General features: G+C 30.4%; 2 protein-coding genes and 2 non-coding genes across 6 annotated transcripts; 2 read left to right on the top strand and 2 right to left on the bottom strand.

The window, feature by feature from the left end:
• Positions 1-6705: 6705 nt before the first annotated feature.
• LOC123884195 lies at positions 6706-7925 on the top strand. The gene has a single exon (XM_045933238.1). It carries the CDS (start codon positions 7129-7131, stop codon positions 7816-7818), a length of 690 nt encoding a protein of 229 aa, XP_045789194.1. The 5' UTR covers positions 6706-7128; the 3' UTR covers positions 7819-7925.
• A 605-nt stretch (positions 7926-8530) lies between these two features.
• Positions 8531-16420, top strand: LOC123887534 (protein LIFEGUARD 4-like). Of its 3 annotated transcripts, none has more exons than XR_006801549.1 (4): positions 8531-8702; positions 12538-12657; positions 12768-12930; positions 14415-16420. XR_006801549.1 is itself a non-coding variant. In XM_045936868.1 (4 exons), exons 1-4 carry the CDS (start codon positions 12229-12231, stop codon positions 14416-14418), a joined length of 492 nt encoding a protein of 163 aa, XP_045792824.1. In that variant the 5' UTR covers positions 12020-12228; the 3' UTR covers positions 14419-16420. The 3 variants fall into 3 exon arrangements, 2 of the variants coding, with proteins under 2 accessions (XP_045792824.1, XP_045792823.1); XM_045936868.1 differs by lacking the exon at positions 8531-8702 and adding an exon at positions 12020-12439 and having other exon boundaries at positions 12538-12651; XM_045936867.1 differs by lacking the exon at positions 8531-8702 and adding an exon at positions 12020-12439.
• LOC123887849 lies at positions 14865-15090 on the bottom strand. Its single transcript, XR_006801839.1, has one exon. It is a non-coding gene; the product is annotated as a small nucleolar RNA U3 (small nucleolar RNA).
• On the bottom strand, positions 15113-15344 carry LOC123887851. Its single transcript, XR_006801841.1, has one exon. It is a non-coding gene; the product is annotated as a small nucleolar RNA U3 (small nucleolar RNA).
• Positions 16421-16476: the final 56 nt, after the last annotated feature.

Genomic DNA, 16476 nt, shown 5'->3' with positions numbered 1-16476 from the left:
ATATGTTCAAAGGTTCCATTTTTTTTTGGCAAGTTTATAAATTTCCCAAATGAACACAACCTTAATTAAACTAGAGAAAACCTTTTCTACTAGTATTGTGTGTGTGTATTCACATGGGAAACAATCTTTGTGGTGAGGAGCATTGTTCTAACCATGTAACACTTGGAAATCTCATGCTTGCATTGACATGATAAAAGAATGAGAGTGATGATGATGGAGGATACAGCCGGGCATGGACAACGTCATACAAAGTATATGAGTCAAGTTGCACACTCTACCTTAAGAAATATGTCGATGATTGTGACGATGTCAACGAGGTACTCCTCAAACTTGAAGATGACATATGTTCTGGCGGCGGTATACGTGTGTGGGTAAGAAGAGTTCACACCAATTCTTTTGATTTACATTTTAAGTATGACCAAAAATTTGATGATGTTATGTCCTTCAAGTCCAATGAGACATTTGATCGTCGAGGTTGTGTTATGACGAGGGTTTATTGCTATGGGAAGGGAAGCAAAAGGGGCCTTATTGTTGTCGAGGGGAAGAAAAGAAGTAGTGAGGATAAAAACCTCTACGCAATAACGGTGGCACAGTATTATGCTATTAGTCATGAAAATATTTGCAATCAAAATAAAATCAACGTTGGTCTTTCTATGATTGTTCATATTCATGTGTTAAATGATAGCTTCAATTATACCGTGAAGGGTCCTGATCTGTTGAGAATAATTCAAAGTTAGTTAGTTTGGTTGTTGCAAAAGCTGTTACTTGCTTTACAAGTAAAACAGAATTAGTTAGTGTGTAGGTTAGTTAGTTGAGTTAACTGCTATGCTAATAAGTAACCATAGTTGGTTAATGCTAACTCATTGATTTTGTGTATAAAAACCACACTACACTATTGTAAAGAACACCAATTGATCATTCAATAAAATTACCCTTTCTCTCATTCTTATCTTACCACTTTTGTTCATTTACATTCATAGTTCATAGTTCATAGTTCCAACAAACTGGTATCTAGAGCCTCAAGGTTCGTGGCATTCAAGAATTGATCAAGATTCACTGCAATTTGATCAATTAACTCAAGAAGAAGATGACAAGCCAACTAGAAACACTCAGCAACAGTTTTGGTGGGAAATTGCCAATTCTTGATGCAAGCAATTGGGATCGATGGAATAAGCAAATGAAAGTGATATTTGGGTTTCAAGAAGTACAAGATGTGATTGAAACTGCTATCACTGAATTAGCAGCAGATGCAACAGACAATCAGAGGAATGCACATCGTGCATTGAAGAAGAAAGATTTCAAAGCAATGTTCTTCATTCATCAATGTGTTGATTTGGTGAATTTCCAGAAGATTGAGAATGCAACATCAGCTAAGGAATGTTGGGACATTCTTGAGAAAGCACACTCAGGGAATGAGAAGCTGAAGCAGGTCAGATTACAGACTTGGAAAAGGAAATTTGAACTGCTGCAGATGGAAAACAATGAAAGCATTGCAGATTACTTTAACAAGATCACAAGCATCACCAATCAGATGAGAAGTTGTGGTGATACTTGTGACAATCAAACCATTGTTGGTAAGGTTATGAGAACTTTATCTCCTAAGTTTGATTATATCACTGTTGCAATAATGGAAACCAAAGATTTGTCAACATTGACATTGGATGAATTACAATGTACACTGGAATCTCATGAACAAAGAATCATGGAAAGAACAAAAGATAGGGCCACTGATCAAGCATTGCAAGCTCATGCAGAAAAGAAAGGCAATGGCAAATGGAAGGGGAAAGATAAGTCCAAGAAGAATAATAATTCTCAAGATAACTCAAAGAAAAACAATGATCAAGCTGAACCTTCATCTCAAGGCACTACATCAAATCAAGATAAGAAAGGGAAGTTCAATTTGAAGAACATACAGTGCTATAATTGCCAGAAGTTTGGCCACTTTGCAAAAGATTGCAGAGGCAAGAAGGTTCCAAGGTATGGAGGAAAGAATAAGGCTGAAGCACATATTGCTCAGGAAGATAGTGACTCAGAGGTTGATCCAACACTGTACATGGCTACCATTACAGATATTGAAGATGATCAAGAACATTGGTATCTTGACACAGGCTGCAGTAATCACATGACAAGTCATAGAGACTGGCTAATCAACTTCAACAGTTCATCAAAAACTAAAATAAGGTTTGCAGACAATAGAACAATTCCAGCTGAAGGAGTAGGTGATGTATTGATCAAAGGCAAGAAAGGAAATCAAGCCATCATCACTGGTGTTTTATATGTACCAGACATGAAAACAAATTTACTAAGTATGGGACAGTTACTAGAGAAGGGATTCATTATGCATATGGAGAATAACATCATGGTTGATTCCAGAGCCTTATCTGACAGGTTTGTCGCTTGCGAACCTGTGTTTTATTATAGGATTAGCGCTTGCTATTCCTTCACGCTTCCGTACTGCGTCAGTTGGCATCAGAGCAGGTTTCCCCTGTTCTTTCGTGAATTGATCACCCATGGGAGATCAACCGGTGACGAGGGCAGACTTTGACGATTTAGCTACAATGGTCAAAGCTCTGTCGGATAAGTTGACGGCATTGACGACTAAGGGGGACGACGTTGCTAACAACAACCGAAACTACAACAGCAATAGAAACAATAACAACAACAGAACAGCAGATTCCTTTAACTTGGGCTCTGTTTGGTAAAAATAAGCTATAAGCTAGCTGATAGCTGATAAGCTAGCTTATAGCTGAAAAGCTAACTTATAGCTGATAGCTGATGGCTGGTAGCTTATAGCTGAAAAGTTAGTAGAATAAAATTAAAGTGTTTGGCAAATTTAACCGTTGTAAGTACAAAATGACATAAAAATACATGGTTAGTGGGTAGTTTTTTTTTTTGTAAGTGTTAGTGGGTAGTTATTATAATTTATAAAAAATAAATAAATAAAATTAATGAGGGTAAATATGGAATAAAATGAAAAAGCTATAAGCTATAAGTTCATACGCTACTTGAAATAGCATTTCAAAAAACGCTATAAGCTCGTTACCAAACACTTCACATTTTTTTCAAACAAACTTATAAACTAGTTCAATAAGCTATAAGCTAACTTATTAGAATTACCAAACAGTGTCTTGGTGTAACTTGAGTGACCGTAATGGTTGGTATGACTGTTGGTATGTTATTAATGTTGACCAATTAGTGATTATCTCACGTGATCTTGGTACCGAGACATATATGCAATTGTCCTTCCCTCGCGGTGTTGATGAAGTGCCGTATGTTGAACCAATTATTACTGTGTTGATGGACTGTCTTTGTTTTTCTCACAATCTCAAAGGAACTCATTTTGTTATATGGATAATGACAGAATTTGGAGCTCAACAATCTTGGACTCGATTCCTCAAAATCAGTTTTCTAAATCTTCAAGTTGATGTTACCTTTAGAACATTTTATAAATTGTTTCCGTTCTCTCTTTCCGTTCTCTCTTTCTAACTTCAATCATACACATTTGTAGAATACAAGACGAATTTAGGTTACAAGACAAGGCCTATGCTACTAGTTATCCTAGATCCAAGATGCGACATTATTTATCAAGTTAAAAGGAAAGGTAAATCTTGTTCACATACAAATTGCCATTATAGTTACCTCTAACCGCACCACTATTGGAGATAATACTTTTCATATTTTGACTAAGATCATAAACTCGTGGTGATAGAAAATCGTAACAATCTTCAGTCTCTGATTGCATATCGCTATCATCACCAACATCCATACTAGCACAATGAGGGCATTTTGTGGGCTTCCAAATCCCAGTTTTCATTACTTCAAGAAACGTCAAATGTAATGCTCTAGAAGGGTGTTGAACCGGGCCTTGCACGGTAATATCCAAACCAACTTCACTTGATAGTCGAATCCTAACGATCACAGAAAGGCCAATATCTATTTTATTTTGACTAAAAAGATTTCGACTATTATCCGAATAATAGTGTGCCACAGTTACCCTATGGGGCTTTTCGTCATCTCCACTCTTTCTCATCTCTTCTAACACAAGAAGACCTCTCTTGCTTCCATTCCCATAAAGATAAGCACAAGTTTCCATAACATAACCTAAATTATTAGTAGTCTTGTTATTCTTTTGCCTACAATTTTTGAACCCTCCATTTAATAAGAGGGGAGGTGTGGAAGAGCCAAGAAAACTTGTCTCTTTACCTATTGCAAACCAAATATTTCCATCCGAATACATTTCATCGCTGATTTGGAACGAAACACTATTGACTTTGCCATCTTTGTTTGAAACTCGTCTGAGATCGAGTATACATTTTGAATTTTCTACAGTGTAGGAAGCGTTCCACTTCGATATATCAAATACTTCACCCGTATGACCATTTATCGCCTCATGCTCTATTTTTGTCACATCAATAGCACCATAACTTCCCAATTGTGCATGATAGTTTGGAAAATGGCCTTTGTTGAGACGATTAAAACCTTGAAGATTGTTTCCCATGTTGATATTTATGTATCACAACAACTTTAATAATCATACATATGAAGAATACAGTAGGGTGATATATAGATAAAAGTTAATTTAGAAAACTTACTTTATTGTAACTTTAGATTCATATGGAAAATTTATAAATATATTGATAACGGAATATTTATCATGCAACTTGAGCGTTATTCTAACGCAAAGCAATTATTCAATTATAATTATATATATGTCATATATCCTCTATTTTTTTTTTTTTTTTTTTTTTGGTTAGATATATCCTCTCTTTTTTTAAGATTCTATTCTTGTTGATTATATGCACTAAATCTTACGAAAAAGTTTGCCCACACGAAATGCAAGAATATGTGTATTTTAGAAACGTTGGAAACAATTCAGTCAAGAAAAATGTTATATTTAGTAAGAATTTTTTTATACAAGAAAGAAAAGAATTTTATGTGACAACATTTAACACTTACAAATTATAATCACTCTCGATCTCTTTCATGTATGATTAGCTGATTTTTTATTGGTCAAATTTCCTAATTATGTGAATTTTTCTTTTTCTTGTGTAAATATTTCTTACTAAATAGCAATACTCTTTGGTCAAAGTAGAAAACCCGAGGTGGGGTAGCCAATTAAGTCTTGCCATGACGATTCTTTCTTCCTCCCATCTTTTGTAATGTTCAGTCAAACTTGGAAACAATTCAGCATTTTTCTTTCCACTATGCTCATACATTTTGATTTCTAGCTAGTGTTTATTTTTCTATTAATTAATGTTGAACTGCACTTTAATTTATTTATTTATTTTTTCTTAAAAAGAACTATACATCGTTATAGAATGTTGTGAATTCATAGTAAAAATCACGCTAAAGAAAAACTTGATGTGTGGAGCAAAAGAATGACAATCAATATCAAGCGGATAAGTAATATTAATCATAGACAATAAAAACGATAAAGGAATAACACGATAATTTGTTTACCCTGTTCGGTCTAACAATAGCCTACTCCGAGGAAGAAAGCATCTCTCTATTCCACTAATCAAATAAAGTTTGGTTACAACAAGATTATAAAAAATAATCTAAAAGGATAATTCTAACCCATGCACGTACGGCATAGGTGCTTAAAAGTTTTCCTCTTTGGGTTTGGTGTATGGATAAGTAATATTAATCATAGACAATAAAAACGATAAAGGAATAACACGATAATTTGTTTACCCTGTTCGGTCTAACAATAGCCTACTCCGAGGAAGAAAGCATCTCTCTATTCCACTAATCAAATAAAGTTTGGTTACAACAAGATTATAAAAAATAATCTAAAAGGATAATTCTAACCCATGCACGTACGGCATAGGTGCTTAAAAGTTTTCCTCTTTGGGTTTGGTGTATACAATATTGTATCGAGTGTAGCTTTAGTTATTTGGGTTAGTACTTTAAAAAAAAAAAAAACTTATTTCGGTTAGTACTTGTTCTGGGCCGAGCACAGATGCTCGGGCAGAAGAGGGTGTCGAACAATAACGTCCCGAGCTAGCCCACCATGAAGAGCCCGCGAGCCTTGCTCGACTCTCCAACGGTCTGATACTCTCACGTATCGTAACGGCCGTTAACCGGAATGATGAGCATTTGCTGCACATCAAGGCCTCCAAGTCGTTTTTCGGCAGCCACTTGATGGCCATTAATGCCATCAAGGGCCTTGGCCCTGCGCTGGGGGCTATATATATGTGACTCCACTCCATTCACATGGTACGCATATTTTTAGCTAAGAAAACCTTCACTCCACACTTAACTGACTTGAGCGTCGGAGTGCCTGCAGGTACACAACCCCCTCCGTTTCAACAGGGGCTTTGCAAATACAAACGCCGGCGCGGTCACACACTTCTGGTCAGCACGATCAGTACTAATTGTACATTTTTTATTATATGGGATAAGTTCCTCTTATACTTTTTTCTGTCCAAAACAAGAATATGGCACAAAAATAAAGCCGCATTATATATTAGCCTTTATTGAGAATCAATTGGAAGACACGAGTAAAAGAAATGATAAAGAATTAGATGCCATCTAATCTAATATACTACCATCCAATCTAAATAACCTTTTCTTTCAGTAATTCCAATTAATTAACCTTACGAAGAATAATGCTTTCTTTCAATAATTCCAATTAATTAATTAAATTATTATATGTTCAAAGGTTCCATTTTTTTGGCAAGTTTATAAATTTCCCAAATGAACACAACCTTAATTAAACTAGAGAAGACCTTTTCTACTAGTATTGTGTGTGTGTATTCACATGGGAAACAAACTTTGTGGTGAGGAGCATTGTTCTAACCATGTAACACTTGGAAATCATGCTTGCATTGACATGATAAAAGAATGAGAGTGATGATGATGGAGGATACAGCCGGGCATGGACAACGTCATACAAAGTATATGAGTCAAGTTGCACACTCTACCTTAAGAAATATGTCGACGATTGTGACGATGTCAACGAGGTACTCCTCAAACTTGAAGATGACATATGTTCTGGCGGCAGTATCGTGTGTGGGTAAGAAGAGTTCACACCAATTCTTTTGATTTACATTTTAAGTATGACCAAAAATTTGATGATGTTATGTCCTTCAAGTCAATGAGACATTTGATCGTCGAGGTTGTGTTATGACGAGGGTTTATTGCTATGGGAAGGGAAGCAAAAGGGGCCTTATTGTTGTCGAGGGGAAGAAAAGAAGTAGTGAGGATAAAAACCTCTACGCAATAACGGTGGCACAGTATTATGCTATTAGTCATGAAAATATTTGCAATCAAAATAAAATCAACGTTGGTCTTTCTATGATTGTTCATATTCATGTGTTAAATGATAGCTTCAATTATACCGTGAAGGGTCCTGATCAACACCCTTCTTCAGCATTGTTTTACATGATTGACCAAGTCTACAAAAGCGGGAGTTGGAAGCTCGCGTCATGCCCTCATTGTGCCGGTGAACCTCAAGGATGTCAGTCGATTGAGGTCAAGCAAAATGATGATGACATTCTACGGACTAACTTGGTTAGCTTTCCCACATACAAACAATTATCCAAATCAACAAATTATCAATCTCAACCATATGATTTTTATCAACGGTCAAGATCATCGCCAGAGTCACGTTTGTACATAAGAAATCTAAATTTTCCAACAAGTTCGGCGCCACATCATGGCCGTACGGAAAATAAGAGATTGGAGTTGATCGACAATAAAGACATCAACGGAAATGGAAATGGTAATAGAATTGAAGGGGATCAAAAGTTTATATTATCCATTCCATTATATTTTGGGAAAAGAAAAATCCTACAATCGAGAGCCAAAGCATGATGATGCAAGTGAACCTAGGACATCCAATTAATGATCTTGTGTTCAATTAATATATATGTAACCTATAGGAGATGTATAATAAACTTGTGTGTGCTTCTTAATTACTATATAGTTTATGAATCTATTACTCTCTTCTTAATTACTATATTTTTTATGTTTTAATTTAGAATTTCATGGTTTAATAGATTTAGCTTAATTTAAAAAAAGTCCATCAGCAAATCTAATACTTTTTTGAACTGAATTTACAGTCGATAATCATTAATCATGGGGTTTAAGTGCAATTGGTGCGGTTAGAAGATCAGAATTGTCTGATCAAGATCAAATGGTTTGAATAGTCTAAAACTCGCGGACTTCATGACTGCATCAGTTTTTGAATGCATGGAAATGGAATCCCATGAGGCTTTGACCAAACAAGAATCAATTTAAAGTCTTTAATCTTTATTGATAATCTCTAAACAATATTTTTCTTTTGTAATCCACAAAACGTGATTTTTTTGTTGCTTATATTGAATAGATGGAGTATTTCTTATATTAAAGCACAATGAAACTAAAGGGAAAAGTCATCAACATAGATAGAATAATTAATCCGATGAGAAAGAATTTCAACTTGTGGACTAAATGAAAGATAAAAGAAAATTAATTGAAAGAATGATAAAAAGGAGAAATAATTATCAACATGAAAAATTAATGGGAATATAAAGATACTATACATACTAGCCATGTCCAACTAGAATTAGATGCCATATAATCAAATAACATTGCGGAAGAATAACGCTTCTCTTCTCTTTTGAGTTGCAAGTGCAATCATTTTTCATCCCTCTATTTATAGATTTCCCATGTTAACACATGAGTGCAAAATAAAGAGCATTGATCAAAGTTACCAGGTACATTTATTTTCAATAATATAATATATATGTGTGCGCGCGCGTATTTATGCTACCATGTAACTAGAATTGAGTTTTAGGCCTAACTCAATGGGCTCTAGTTTATAAACACTTATTCAAGCCATATCACAACCGATGCGTGACTTCTTAACATCCCGCTCGCGCCAAGCACTATGGGCTTGAGGCGCGGATATGAATGGTGGAGGGCCCAATCAGAAACCTGATTGCACGCGGCCCGACGAAGTGGTCCAGCGAATTGTGGATAGACTCTGATACCATCTTAGAATTGAGTTTTGGGGTTATAACTCAACCTTACAAAACCGGTTTGTAAAGTAATTAACTTTATTATATTTTTACTTATTCATTACTTAATTATATTAGTAAGAGTAATATTGTTTTTTTTTTGTCAATAATATTAATATTGTTTATGTTTCTATAGATACGTTTATATTTTTATGTGTATGAATTTTATTTTTCTACTAGTTTAGAGACCCGTGCATTCGCACGGGTCATCAATATTAATTCGATATTTAAATTTATTATGATTATATTGAGTTAGAAAATTTATTTAAAATAAAATATTTAAAAATTTGTTAAAAAATATTGTTGGAATATATGTAAAATTATTTTGCTCTCATAAAATTTGTTAAATCAATAAATTTAATTTATTAAAGTCATAGTCCCGTGTCTATTTTTAAATAAATCATATTATTATTTTGGGTCAAGTAATATAATTTTATATTTTTCAAGATAAAAAAAATTATGTGTTCAAGATTTGAGCCCGAATTTCAATTTATGCATAGATTTGTTCAACTTTATTGATGTTATTAGTAACTTGGAACGTGGTTAAACCTACTGAGTGAAACAAAAAGACGATTATGATCATTAGTTGATAAATTTTATTAGGATTATTTACATTAATTTAGTAAATTCGAAAGTAATGAACTTTTTTTTGAAGAAACTAAAATAAGTAATGAACTTTATTATATTTTTATTTGTTCATTACTTAATTATATTATTAGTAGTAATATTGTTTATGTTTCTATATGTTTATATTTTTATGTGTATGTATTTTATTTTTCTATATTTTATTTCTATAATTTACGTTTTCAATGTGTACAGATTGCTCTATTTTGTTCCTATCTATAATTTATTTTTTTTCCTATTTTTAAGAATATCATATTTTTATTGTATTTATCTTTTCTTTTATTTTTTATTTTTTTATTCCTATTTTTAAGCATATAATCTTTTTTTTCTTGTATCTTTTTATATTTTTTTAAATATTTTTTTAGTGTAATTACGATGATGGATATAAATCGTGGAACGTGATTAAACCTACTGAGGATAAACTTGTAACTTTGGTAGTAATCGACTTTTATATATTAGTAGTAGATATTCTATTTCTATATTTTACGTTTTAATTGTGTACAGATTGTTCTATTTCGTCCTTATCTATAATTTAAATTTTTCCGGATTTTTAAGCATATCATATTTTTATTGTATTTATCTTATATTTTTAAATTTTTTTTTGTTTTATTCCTATTTTTAAGTATATAACTTTTTTTTTGTATCTTTTTATATTTTTTTAAATATTTTTTTAGTGTAATTACGATGAAGGATATAAATCGTGAAACGTGGTTAAACCTACTGAGGATAAACTTGTAACTTTGGTAGTAATCGACTTTTATATATTAGTAGTAGATATTCTATTTCTATATTTTACGTTTTAATTGTGTACAGATTGTTCTATTTCGTCCTTATCTATAATTTAATTTTTTTCCCGATTTTTAAGCATATCATATTTTTATTGTATTTATCTTATATTTTTAAATTTTTTTTTGTTTTATTCCTATTTTTAAGTATATAACTTTTTTTTTGTATCTTTTTATATTTTTTTAAATATTTTTTTAGTGTAATTACGATGAAGGATATAAATCGTGAAACGTGGTTAAACCTACTGAGGATAAACTTGTAACTTTGGTAGTAATCGACTTTTATATATTAGTAGTAGATATTCTATTTCTATATTTTACGTTTTAATTGTGTACAGATTGTTCTATTTCGTCCTTATCTATAATTTAAATTTTTTCTCGATTTTTAAGCATATCATATTTTTATTGTATTTATCTTATATTATTAAATTTTTTTTTTGTTTTATTCCTATTTTTAAGTATATAACTTTTTTTTTATATCTTTTTATATTTTTTTAAATATTTTTTTAGTGTAATTACGATGAAGGATATAAATCGTGAAACGTGGTTAAATCTACTGAGGATAAACTTGTAACTTTGGTAGTAATCGACTTTTATATATTAGTAGTAGGTTTAACCACGTTCCACGATTTATATCCTTCATTGTGATTTTACTAAAAAATATAACAACAAAAATAGAAAGATACATAAAATAAAAAAGATGATAGACTTAAAAATATGAATAAAACAATAATTATATATATAAAAAAAATAGAAAGATACAAAAAACAAGATATATGCTTAAAAATAGGAATAAAAAGCAACCATATATAAAAAATAAAGAAAATATATTAAAAAAAATATATAGAAAGATAGAAAAAAAATGACATGCTTAAAAATAGGAATAAAACATTAGACATATAAAAAAATTAATAGAAAAAAAACAAAAACAATAAAAGATATTATAATTTATTTAAAAATATACACGGGACTATAACTTTTAATTTTCTCACTTTGAAAAATGTGAAATTTCAACCCCTAGGTTACTTTACCTTTATTTAAAAATATACAAGAGAAAATAACTTTAATAAATTAAATTTATTGATTTAACAAGTTTTACAATAGCACAATAATTTCACTTATATTTTAATAATTTTTTTACCAAGTTTTTAATTATTTTATTCTAATTTTTTTTTTACCTTAATATAATAATAAACTTAAATATTGAATAAAAATTAATAGAGGGTCTCTTAACTAGTTAGATTATAAATTTTATTAGGAAAGTAATTAAATTTATTTTATTATTTATAGTAATTAAATTTATTATTATATTATTAGTAGTAATAGTAATTTATCAAAAAAAGTAACTTGATTATATTATTTTATGAGTATTTTTTTTTTTTTATCATTTTTGTTTTTTATATTCTATAATCTTTTTGGTGTTATATTTTGTTTCTATTTTTATGTATAGATTCATATATAATTTTTTTATTGTTTTTTTAATAACTTTTTATTCTATTTTTAAGTATATCATCTTTTTATTGTATTTATTATTTTATTTATAGTAATTTTGTTTTTTTGCTAAACTTTCCATAGGTTTCATTGTTGTTCTTTTTGTTTCTATTTTCATGGATAGATTCATATTTTTATTTTGTTTCTATCTTTATACGAATATTTAAAAATTTGTTTTTGTTTGTTTTTATAGTGAAATTACAATGAAGGATATAAAACTTATAACATGTTAAACCTACCAATGATAAATTAGTAATTTTGATGGTAATCAATTCTTATATATATATATAATAATAAGTAGGAGATGTTTGGGAATAAGAGGTATGGATAGTGGAGAAACGAGCCTTTATCCTCCTATAAATATGATGCATGATCAGAACCGATGGTCCTTTATTCGTAAAGTTTACTCTATCGTCGCCTTTCAGCTGCTTCTCACCGCTGTTGTTGCTTCCGTCTTTATTTTCGTTTCTCCTGTTGCTAATTTCTTCAACAACTACGTACCAATTTATGTTCATACTATACTCATTATATTTGGTACGTACATACATACATACATGTTCCCATCTTTTATCTTACTTTCTTCACTACTAGTATTATAATTAATTAATTGATTTGTTTAATTTTACTTGCAGCATTATTTTCAGTTGATTATTATCATCACAAGTATCCTCTCAACTACTTTCTCCTCGTAATTTTCACGATCTCTCTTGCTTTACGCGTTGGATTGTCTTGTGTCTTGGCTAGTGGTAATGGTAATTAACTCCTCTATTCCATTATATTCCATCAATTTAAACATAGTCATATTTATTAGTCCAACTCTTTTTTTTTTTTTTATTCTAATGAGGTTGCAATTTGGATCTAGGAAAAATAATTGTTCCAGTCATGTTGACTACTATTGTGGTGGTATTTAACTTGAGTCTCTACACATTTTGGGCTGCAAAAAGAGGCTATGATTTCAACTTTTTACACCCATTATTAGTTTGGGTTGGAGTTTTGCTGGTTATTATCATCTTTACCTCAGTCAGGTATTTTATTTATGTTTAGTGCACTTATATAATAAGTAAATAGTCTATAGATCTATGCATTCGCACGAGTTATTAATTTTTATTCGATATTTAAGTTTTATTAAATTAAAGGTAGAACATTTATTTAAAATAAAATATTTAAAAATTTGTTAAAAAAATATTATTAGAATATAAGTGAAATTATTGTGTTTTTGTTAAACCAATAAATTTAATTTATTAAAGTCATTGTCTCGTGTATATTAATTGTTAAATAAATTACTCCCTCCATTCCTTTTTTATTTGTCATTTTAGAAAAACAATTGTTTTTAAATTATTTGTCGTTTTGATAATTTAAGGTTATATTTTGTCTATTATAGTCTTCTTTCAATAAAACTAACTAATGCTATATATTTGGAAAACTATTATTTATTTTTTTAATTTTTTTTATACATAACATATTAAATTTGTTGTTTTTTTGTACACACTAATATATTAAATATTTTGGAAATAGAATGACTGTGCAAAAAAAAAAAAAACAAAAGTTATTGCTGGATTAAAATTAGGGTATAATAGGAAGATATCGTGCAAAAAAACACTTTCCTAAATTTTCTTAATTTTTCCTTTTTTTTTTTTTTCTTTCTCAAACTACAAATAAAAAGGAATTGAGGGAGTAGTATATTATTTGGATCAAGTAACCTAGTGATTGGAATTTTACCTTTTTTAAGGTGAAAAAATTATGTGTTCAGGATTCGAACCTCGATTCCACTTTTATGTTTAGATTTTTCAACAAATAAAAATTATTATTTTGAGTAAAATTACATTTAAAGGCAGAAAATATAAATATTATTAAAATTATGATGACAAATTATGTAACTTGTACTGTAGCAATTTACAAAACTATTTTATTGTTTGTTTCTTTTTTGTTTCTCTTTTTTTTTTTTCTCAATAATTTTGTTTCTATAAGATTTTTATTGTTTTTTTGTTCCTATTTTCACAGATAGATTCATATTTTTATTTTGTTCTTATCTTCATGCGTATATTTAAAAATTTGTTATAATTTTCTTGTTGGTTTATTGTTATAAAATATTTTTTTATATATGTTTTTGGGTAAAATTACAATGAAGAATATAAAACTTAGAACGTGGTTAAACCTACTTAGATAAAGTAGTAACTTTGGTAATAATTGATTTTTATATATTAGTAGTAGATAGGCACATCTACCCTTTTAATTAGGGGTGTGCAAATAAATCCGTTATCATTATCCAAATTACTATTCAAGTGATCCAAATTACTATTCAAGTGATCTAATTTTTAAATGAAAGTGATTAGTTTGGTTTATGAACCATATATTTGGTTCAGGTTTGGTTCGGTTCACAACCATGAACACCCCCTACTTTTTTTTTTTTTTTTTTTTTTTTTTTTTTTTTTTTTGTACATTGAACACCCCCTACTTTAATAGTGATTTTGATATATTATTTAATAACAATGTGATCCTTTTTTTGCAGATGATGTTTATTTTAGGAAAATTGTCAAATATGATCTTTGGTTGTCTTCTATTTATTCTACTTTGTGGCAACATTGTATACGAGATAGACAACCTTATCAAGAGGATCCCATATACCAAGTATATTTCGGCTTCTATCGTCTTGTATATATATGTCATGGACCTCTTCGGCTATCTCTTCCTACTATATTTAGTGCTGCAAATTTAAGATAATAAAAATACAATATCACATTATATATTCATATGATAGAAGTTTTCTGAGATGCAAGCTTCTCCATTATCAAATTTGGTGTTTTTCAATTTTTGTACAATTATATGTTGCAGGAATTAAATTAATACTACGTAGATACGATATAGTATGTGCAAATACAATCCATGTACTTTCTTTGAACAAAGTTACAATTCACATATTGAAGGAAATTGCATAGTAAAATCCAAAGGAAAACTTTTGAATCTGTAAGAACACCGCATGACCACCCAGGTCAGATATTACTAATCCGGAACGATCTTCTACAGGATAGGGTGATATCTCAAACTGAGAATCATCCAAGCCGTTAATCATACTTTGATCACACGGTCAATGTTCATCATCCAGATTTATGTTCCTGTCTCTTTAGAAATCAAGAATACAGTAGTACAATCCTATAGAACAACAGATCCTGTTCAAGTAAGGTCGTAAAATCCAAAGGAAAACTTTTGAATCTGTAAGAACACCGCATGACCACCCAGGTCAGATATTACTAACCCGGAACGATCTTCTACAGGATATATAGGGTGATATCTCAAACTGAGAATCATCCAAGCCGTTAATCATACTTTGATCACACGGTCAATGTTCATCATCCAGATTTATGTTCCTGTCTCTTTAGAAATCAAGAATACAGTAGTACAATCCTAAGCAATGCACTTTAAACTTGGTTTTCAATGTCGTTGTAATTGAAAAAATCTTTTAAATGGACAGTGGATAAGAGTTGGTGTATATATGATAAGATAATTAAGTGATAAGAGATGGTAATCTTTGGAACGCATATGCATTTAATAAAAGCTTCTCATATCATTTTGTTGTAGTTTTGGGTTTGTAGAGGAGATTTAGGTTCAAGTGCATACATACTTTTAATAATATTAGTTCAGTTGAGTAAGTCTACCGATTGGAGAGTTTGTAGAGAGGGCTTAATTAGGATCAAGTGTAGACCTTTTTTCTCATACCATTTACTAATTTTAAATAGTATTGATCAGTAAAGTAAGGCTACGTACATATTTGAGAGTTTAAGTAAGTAAGAATAGGAGGCAAGGTAGTGGAAGAAGCTAAGTGTGGGAGGAGAGGAGTTCAACTCCACTTGGAACAAGTCATTTTTCTTCTAACTTACATATATATAGCGGTAAAGAGTAGAAAAGAAACTTACACTGTTAACATCAAACTTCAATTGGTATGTCTCTAAAGAAGATGAAAGAAAACCCAAAGAAGTGGTATCTATCATCATAATAAATAACACAAAAGTTTGGAATAAATTTCACATAAACAAATTGAAGTAAACTTACTTTGGAAAATGCTAGTCCTGTCAAAATAGCTTGTTAGAGAAGAATGTATAGAGCCTATAAAGTCTTCATGTACATAATAATAAAGTGAACAAATCTACCTGTAGCAACACAATTTTAAAAGCCTAAATCTATAAAAAACACAGTTATAATCCAAAAAGAACTTGAGTGGTTTAAAAGGAATTTCACAAATAAAAGAAAAGAAGTCAATCAAGAATGTATTAATGGAGACAATTTGTAAAGTCTGTATCTAAAAAAACACACATTTGTAACCAAAAAGAACATGAGTGTGGTGTCGGTGAAATCCAATGATGCATTTAATCAAACATGTAAAAAAAAGTGACTCATCGAGCTTCAAATAATTATGTGATTATTTTACATGGTGATGCAAGTGAACCTAGGACATCCAATTAATGATCTTGTGTTCAATTAATATATATGTAACCTATAAGAGATGTATATAATAAACTTGTGTGTGCTTCTTAATAAACTTGTGTGTGCTTCTTATATTAAAGCACAATGAAACT

Source organism: Trifolium pratense, linkage group LG5 (genome assembly GCF_020283565.1).
Source record: "Trifolium pratense cultivar HEN17-A07 linkage group LG5, ARS_RC_1.1, whole genome shotgun sequence".
Lineage (NCBI taxonomy): Eukaryota > Viridiplantae > Streptophyta > Magnoliopsida > Fabales > Fabaceae > Trifolium > Trifolium pratense.
This window is presented reverse-complemented; position numbering and strand designations above follow the sequence as displayed.

Coding starts and splice junctions, on each gene's coding strand:
- LOC123887534 (XM_045936867.1), top strand. CDS start 12,229: ATGGATAGTGGAGAAACGAGCCTTTATCCTCCTATAAATATGATGCAT. Junction 12,440..12,537: donor TACTATACTCATTATATTTG/GTACGTACATAC, acceptor TTTTACTTGCAG/CATTATTTTCAGTTGATTAT. Junction 12,658..12,767: donor TGTCTTGGCTAGTGGTAATG/GTAATTAACTCC, acceptor ATTTGGATCTAG/GAAAAATAATTGTTCCAGTC.
- LOC123884195 (XM_045933238.1), top strand. CDS start 7,129: ATGACGAGGGTTTATTGCTATGGGAAGGGAAGCAAAAGGGGCCTTATT.